The 8288-nt window shown below is 35.3% G+C and overlaps 1 protein-coding gene across 2 annotated transcripts; it reads right to left on the bottom strand.

Annotated features, from left to right (window-relative positions):
* Positions 1 to 283: 283 nt before the first annotated feature.
* Positions 284 to 4890, bottom strand: LOC122067510 (calcium-dependent protein kinase 20-like). 2 transcript variants are annotated; one of them, XM_042631355.1, is made up of 9 exons: positions 4628 to 4890; positions 3834 to 4508; positions 2733 to 2856; positions 2475 to 2618; positions 2023 to 2175; positions 1767 to 1882; positions 1491 to 1658; positions 951 to 1178; positions 284 to 856 (listed from the first exon to the last, which is right to left on the bottom strand). In XM_042631355.1, the coding sequence occupies exons 2-9, from the start codon at positions 4332 to 4334 to the stop codon at positions 698 to 700; spliced, it is 1593 nt and encodes a 530-aa protein (XP_042487289.1). In that variant the 5' UTR covers positions 4335 to 4508; positions 4628 to 4890; the 3' UTR covers positions 284 to 697. The 2 variants fall into 2 exon arrangements, with proteins under 2 accessions (XP_042487289.1, XP_042487288.1); XM_042631354.1 differs by having other exon boundaries at positions 3834 to 4890.
* Positions 4891 to 8288: the final 3398 nt, after the last annotated feature.

Here is an 8288-nt window from a genome sequence, read left to right as displayed (position 1 = left end):
ACACATGGACAACAGAGGATCCAACGGTCAAGGTTGGATGAGGATTATTACATCCAGTGCGTTGATCTTAAAATTGTCCATGTGTCGTGTTCTGCAGGTGGCAAAATAAGAAAAAACAGGGATGAGAAAAACAAAGGATTATTTTACCATATAGGCATAGTGATGGAACAAAACCTTTACTCCCATGTGGGTGTGGCTGTGGGTGTTTTCACTTTCTTTCTTTCTTTATTTATTTATTTAATTTTTTTTAGGGGGGAAGGAAGTGATGAGCACCTTAACTACATACAGTAACAATGCATATGACTTTGTTCATGAAAGGGCGTGTGAGCCAAATTACATATTTACAGCCACAACAATCTTCCCACATCTTAATTCTAAACTCAGTTCTCTCCTGCAATCCCTCATCAAATACAAATGGCTAACATATAGCCCATTCTGAAACATATGACAATCTCATCTCCCTTCCTACTATACTTCCCTCTCCCCCTACCCAGAATAAAAGATGCGAGAAAGAATAAAAGAAATTCAAGGATCTCATATGAGGAAAAAAAAAAAAAAAAAAAAAAAAAAAAAAAAAAAAAGAAAGAAAGAAATAGGTGAAGAAGAAAAAAAAAAAGAATTTTGACGACAACAAAAGTACAATGAATTTCTTTCTTTACTTTTCCTTTTTTCAAAATTATTTCTTCTCTTTCTTGTTTCATCTACCCTCATTCATTGTTACCTGCAATGACCCATCTTTCATCAATTTCAAACTCAGATTATTGAACCGTTCTCGAGAATACTGTCTTGATGCTTTCCTCCAATCTGTGCCTGCCTTCATCATGGCAGCAAATTCTTCATAACTAATGCGTCCATCCTGCAATAGTTGAATGATTGACAGATTGGATTATAATAAACACAATACACATGTATATATGTGGAAAAATGGCATAAGGATAATAAACACCGACCTTATCAGTGTCCACATCGCGCATAATGGCATTGATGACGTCCTCATTGTTACCGACTTCATCAGCCAAGGCTTCTCGTAGCTCTTCAATCTCTATGTAACCACTCTGGTTTTGATCAAAAAATCCAAAAGCTTTACGAAGATGCTCATCGTTCTCGATCTTTCTCATGTGTACTGAAACAGCAACAAATTCTCCATAGTCCAGTGCTCCATCACCATCTACATCAGCCTGTAAAAACCAGTTTCAAACTCCAAATGAACAAAGGTACCCCTTCATATGATGCGAACTAGCAGGATCTTAAATAAATCAATAGTCTTATGCATGATTTTTCAACTGCTTACAAACATTCACACAGTTGCCATTCATCAACAGCCCATCAATACAAGTAAATAAGATCATGTACCCCAAATCCCATAGAAATTATTGGTAGGGTTATGATTAGAAGGTTCTCAAATGGAAAAGAAAAATGTGTGGGGTAAAAAAATCAAATTTTCAAAAAGAAAAATAATAGATGCCGGGAAAACAATGGGGTGTACTTACAGCTTGCATTAGAATCTGGAGGTCTGCGTCAGGGATTGGGTGGCCAAGATTTTTTGCTCCATCTCTTAGCTGGTCAACGTTGATCTTTCCAGTTTTTTCAGTGTCCATCATCTCAAATGCGTCCTTTATTCTAGCCACTTCCTCCAGTGACAAATGTTCTGCAATCACCTGTGGAAATGATAATTTCAGCTCAATGTCAATCATCAAGGAGCTCTAATATTTATATAGGATAACACCCAAACAAGATAGATAATGTTCCACAAGCTGTGTCCTTACCCTTAAAGCTCTTTTTTTGAGCTTGTTCATTACGGAGAATTGTTGGAGTCTTGCTCTGACATTCTCACCCAGATTGACATCTGGAGCCTTCTTAGCGTTTTGCAACCACGGATGATCTGCATTCAGAAGTTCAGGACAGAAAAACTTTTAAGTTTTACAGATTTACACTTAGACTTGCTTCAACAGAAGCAATTTTAAGTCAAAAGTCTTAACTACATTAAGAAAAGACACTACTTTCACAAGAACTGAACATTACCTAAAACTTCCTGAGCTGACAACCTCCGCCTTGGATCTGGATCAAGCATCCTCTTCACAAGGTCTTTTGCATTATCAGAAACTTTAGGCCAAGGGTCTCTTTTAAAATCTATAACTGAGCGAATGATAGCCTGTGCAACTCCTTGCTCAGTCTCTGCATAAAATCAGAATGCACTTATTAATGAGGGGGAGTGAGTGATAAAATGAAATTTAGATTCAGTCCCAAGAATTTAGGAGACAGAAAATTCTTATTGGATTACCATCCCTGCCCCCCCCCCCCCCCAAAAGCAAAAAATAAATAAATAAATAAATAACATGCACATATCTTATACCCCAAATTTTATGAATCCTTCAGAAACTGTACCAATGTGCACTAGTTGGATAATCTGTAATTCTGTATGGTCCCAAGTAAAATAAACGGTAGAAATAGAGAAACTGTCTGAAATGAAGTACCTGCCCAGAAAGGTGGGACACCACATAATAAAATGTAAAGGATCACTCCAGCACTCCAGACATCAACCTCTGGGCCATAATTTCGCTTCAGAACCTCTGGAGCCATGTAGTAAGGACTTCCAACTATCTCTGTAAACCGCTCACCTGTGGAAAAAGATAAAACTTAGGCCATGATTTAGGGGATATTTTCACCAAATCAAATGATATGGAACAAAATAAGAAAGGCAATAGCAATACTAGTATACTACAAATAATTACCTGGTTTAAAGAATACAGATAACCCGAAGTCAATTGCCTTCAGAGGAGCTGTTTCCTTCTTGTTAGCAAATAAAAAGTTCTCAGGTTTGAGGTCCCTGTGCATCACCCCATGTTTGTGGCACATCTGGCAGGGAAGGAAGGAGACCAATGTCAACTTTACGGGAACAACATGAATACAGAATAACCAAACATAAAAAGTCCTAAATCCCCCAACCCCCCAAAAGAACATAAATTATTATTAGTAGAACCAGAAAGGGAGCAACTGATACTAGATTCCCAGTACTTGTTATTTCCAACCGTGCACTAGGATCACAGTGTTGAAACTTGTTGAGAATTTCTAACATGGATACAGACCTATATAATGCCATAAAGAATCATAAAGTTGGAACGATAATTGATGACACAAAAAAAGAAAATGGAAGCAAAGCCAATAGTGAAGTTTCAGAAGACTGGGTGGGAAAGAAAAATAAAATATAGGATAAGGAATAAAGATCAAGTGACAGGACTTTAGTGGGAACCTTGGATAAAGAATCATGGATAACCCAGAAGATGACGCAGACTAAGGAAGAGCTGTAATAGGAAGGCAAAATCAGTCATGTTTCCATTTTTTCTGTAATTGACACGTGAATATGCATCTTCCATCACTAGTAAAAATGTAAAATTGCTGTGGTCTGGGGACTCAGAAGGATTTCATAAAGAGAAAATCCCCAAAATAGATTCCGTGCAAAAAGGTGAGAACTTGAATTCACCAGTTAAAGATTCGATTCCCAGAGATCCAAGCATTAAACCTAGATCATCCAAGATCCTCAATTACTTGGCGCGATCAAAATCATTGTCAACAAATAAAAGCAAACATCCATCTATGGGTGGAAACCCATTATTACAACCAACACACATGGACAAAGAACGGAGCTCGGAGCCTTCAATTAGAGCTCTCTTGATGTTAAAACCCAAAATTTGCATCAAGAAACAAACAACCCTAAACCCACAGCAAATCAAATCAAATGAACCAGATTCAGAGTGAGATCTTAGGAATCAACAATTAAATACGAAGTTTTCGTCATTAAATGGAGAGATTGAATGGGATCTGAGTGATCTAACCTGAACAACTTCAACGATGGTTCGAGTAACAACTGCGGCAGCCCGTTCGCTGTAGTGTCCCCTAGCAACAATTCGATCGAACAATTCCCCGCCTTCGCACAGCTCCATCACGAGATGGACGGCATTATCATCCTCGTACGTATCCTTCAAGCTCACAATATTTGGGTGTTTGGGTAAATGTTTCATGATCTCCACCTCTCTCTTCACATCTTCGATATCTATTGTACTTTTCAGCTTCTTCTTTGAGATTGATTTGCAGGCAAATGCCTCCTCTGTCGTTTTATCGGTGCACAGATACGTGATCCCGAATTCACCTCTACCAAGCTCGCGGCCCAGCTCGTATGTGACCCCAAGGTCTCGGCCCGTCGGATTTTTCAAGACAGTTAGCTTGTTTCCACCTCCGTTTCCACTTTTTGCAGCATAATCAATAGCGAAAGGGTTGGGCTTCGTACCCTTCTTTTTTCTCGACGAAGTCACCGGCGTCGCACAGCAATTCCCCATGAATCAAAACTTATAATTTTCCAATTCTTCTGATCTCCCAACAAATCAAAAGCCAAGATTTGAAGGGGGTATCAAGCGAAAAGAGATCCAATCTAAGGCTGCAGTTTTTTTGTTTCTTTGCAAAAATTTTGGAATCCGGGCACAACCTCAAGAACCCAATTTCGTGCAAAAACGCTGGAGAAACGAACAGAAACCAAAAAAATCCTTCTTTAAAGCTCAAACAGAAAGAACTGGGCCTCTAAAATAGTCAAAACCCAAGAAGCAACGAGAGATTACACAGATAGAAAGCCCACCAAAATTTTCAGATTCCACCGCGTAGGAAAAGCAATCTGAAGGAAACCCAGACGGATTCAAAGATCCAAAGGTGATTTAATGGAACAAATGAAAGGCTTGGGAAGAAGAGGTTGAATAAAGGAATTTAGGGTGTGAACACGCTATGAACAAGAGAGGGTCAAAGCTCTTTCGCAGAGACTTCTCTCTCCCTCTAGCATGTGACTCCCTTCTCTTCCTCTCTCTCTCTCTCTATAATCTTTCCTGTGACTTCGTCTTCAATAAAAATTTGAGAGAGAGATTCAAAGAAGAGAGACGCGTTTCTCTCCTCTCTTCCCAAAATGTCCAACACAGGCTCAGGATATTTCAGAATCGAACAAAAACATGTCTTTTCTAGAAATGCCCCTGAATCTAAGGAATATTTCATGATGCCATTCATCTTACTATAATGCCCTTTCTCTTTTGAAAAGGATTAACTACCTACCTTGACCTGGATCAAGTGGACGGACAGCATGAATCAATGAGGTGGCATTATATCATTTTTTAAGTTGTGCTAAATTCTGTAGATAAGGATTACCCACCAATAATAATAATATAATTGGAGGATGAAATTTCTATCCTACCCTTTGAGTATTTGGTCATTGGTACAAAAAGTAGGCCAAATTACAACTTAGGTACCTTATATTTGAAAAAATTACATTTGACATACCTCATGTTTAATATATAATGTTTGGGTTCTTATTAATTGGTACAGCTTAAAATCAGATAGAGAGAGAGAGGGATAGGCAAGCTGTTTGCTTTTCTTAATGATTCAACCAATGAGGGGCTGGAATGCAAAGTATATGGAGATCATTTTCAAAGAGGAGAGAGAAAGAGAGATAAATTTTTTTTTCTATTTTCAATATTTCCCTTAAATCAATTTTCTCATCCCTTATGCCTCATCTCCACACTCTACCTTTTCTAGCCCTTCGGCCTCCACCACTGTGTCTCCCTCAACTGCTCCACCACACCCGTTCATACTTTTTTTTTTTTTTGGTTGGGTAAATCACCCCTTCATACCATATGTTGCTTTCAAGGAATGGGGAGGTTAGAATTTTTATCCCTCATTGATCATCCAAAAATAATTATAATAGTCAATAGTCCAATCTAACCTAATTATACTTGAAATTTGGCTGGATCCAAGTTTTTTTATAAGCAAACCAAAGGTTGACCCCTAATAGGTCGAATTCTGGTTTTTTTTTTTTCTCCGGTTCACTACCAATTTTAAGGAGAAAATCAAACATATTTGTAAAAAGCCACAAGCCTAAAAATTATAGTGGGGTTTTTTTTTTCTTGAAATTAATTTTGTTTTTTTTGTTAATTTTGAGAATGATGTTCAGATTAGAAAATCAATTTCAGATGAGCTGTGACTTTTGAATGGTTAAACCATAAGGGTATGATTAGGGCATCATTTAAAAAATTGGCTTTACTTTTATCTTATTTTTCAAATCAGAAAATACAAACTTTAGAAGAGTAGAATTTGTTTAATTTTCACCTTATTTCATGCTTCTCCTTTAAAAAAAAAAATAGTTTTATCAATATTTAATAGATTTTCTTCAGCCACATAAATGGTTGATTTGATCATTTTAATCGGTGGATATATAAAGTATTTTCTGGACCAAATTTAGAGACCCAACTCAACCATAAGACTAAGCATGCATACATTAGAATCTTAGCTTGTATTTTCATCAATTCAAATATAAAATATTTTTTATTGGTAAATTTGCTTTCAATCATATAGACCATTATTTAATTAACATGTGGAGAATTAGAAACTTTGCATGAGTATAAGGTGATATATAGAATATCTCCGCACACAGATTAAATGCTAATTGAATTGCCACTTGGAAACTATAGCTAGTCAAGCAAGAAACTTTCATTCTTCTTCCTTCAAAATTCACAAAACTTTGAAGTTCAAAATTTATTGATTATGCTAATAAAATTTAAATGCATCATCTTCATTTTCCATTTAACATTTCAAATATTTTATTAAGAAATTAAATATATTAACCATATGAGCATTGATTTTAAGACCATTATGGACCTATTGAATATTAGTCATGGATCATAGGCATCATCACATAAAATGGTGAAATAAAAAATAAGAAAGATTTTATCTAAAATATGATTGGACTATGATGTCATAGAAGCCATGAGGAGATTTTCATAAAGAAAGTTATCTACTTATGTGTTTCCAGCTAATTTCATAGGCAACCATAATATTTAGGAAATTCAATTAATTATATACAAAAATATTTTATTGACATCATATGTTCATTTGAAAAAAAAAATATTACAAGGAGATATATATTCCGTTCTCACTCACTCAAAATGGAGCCTTTTTTAAGAAAGGGATTTGAGTGGCAAAAGGAAAAGTAAGTTGTTTGCATTGATTATTTTTCGGTAGGAAGCAAACAAAAAAAAATAAAAAATCATGTATCAACATAGTCCTTAGAAGCAAGTAGATGATCCTCAGGGTTACCTTCATTTTAAGTATGAATTAATGCTAAGATATCATGCTTTTCCTCCAGTCATCCCTCCAATAGGTTTAGGAATGAGTTGTTCTCAATGCATTGGTAGTGCTTTCCAAACATTAACACCCTCTATGACATAAAAAGTTTACAATCTTAATGTCTAACTAACACTTTGTAAAATGATTACTAACATGATGTGTACCTAGTGTAGTTGGTGAGTTGTGGTGGGAAGAAAGACTAGGAAGTCTTAAGTTCGAGCCTCCTAGTTGTTATTTACTTTCACGAAAAAAAAAAAAAATTTATTATTTCTAAGTTAATCATGAGGAAACTAAAACAATAAGAACATGGCAATGGCGTAATCCTTTCATAAGCCATTTAATATCACTACAATGGAATCATTAATTTTTTTTATTACTATTTAAGTGAGAATGGTGGCTCCAAATAAGTTCTTTCGGTTAGATGCTATATATGTCATTTTCTCTTAAATTACCAAGAAGTTTGTTATTTTATCGAGTTATTAAATTCTCTCTCTCTCTCTCTCCCCTTTTGCATAAGTGTGTGTGTGTGTTTTTTTTTTAACCATAGAAGGTTGAAGAAATAGACATTTCTCTTAATTATCAAGGTACTACATGAAGTTGGTTATTTTAGTAAGTCATTAAATTCTCTCTCTTTTTCTTCATTTCCATCAACTGGGCATAGGTTCTTTTTTTTTTTTTTTTTTTTTTTTTTTTTTTTTTTGGTGTGTGTTACCTGATTAATTATTTTTTTAATGAAGCCATGCAATGCTGAAGAAATTGACCAGATTTTGATTTAGATTATTTTCTTAACTTTCTAATAACCTCTTTTTCTTTTGTTCACAGTGGTTTTTTTAATGAATCTAAATAAAATTATTGTTTAAGTTATCTATTGGATCTACTACATGGTGTAAGGTGAAAAGTATGATTGGAGTATGTAAACCTATAACTCGGTGCTCAGAGTTGTGATACTATCATCATTATTTTCTACATATTTATCAATGGTTTTAAGATTTTTTTTTATGTCATATTGATGTATTCATTAGCATGATCATATTAGAAATGTGATAACTCTAAGGGGTAGCCGAGTTGGCAATTAAGGGACCTTCACCTCAAGAAACGTGTGGTAATTAGAAGAAGAAAAAAAAAAAAAAAAA

Source organism: Macadamia integrifolia, unplaced genomic scaffold, assembly GCF_013358625.1.
Source record: "Macadamia integrifolia cultivar HAES 741 unplaced genomic scaffold, SCU_Mint_v3 scaffold2949, whole genome shotgun sequence".
Taxonomy (NCBI): Eukaryota; Viridiplantae; Streptophyta; class Magnoliopsida; order Proteales; family Proteaceae; genus Macadamia; species Macadamia integrifolia.
The sequence above is the reverse complement of the archived record's forward strand: the minus strand, read 5'-3'. Positions and strand labels throughout refer to the sequence as shown.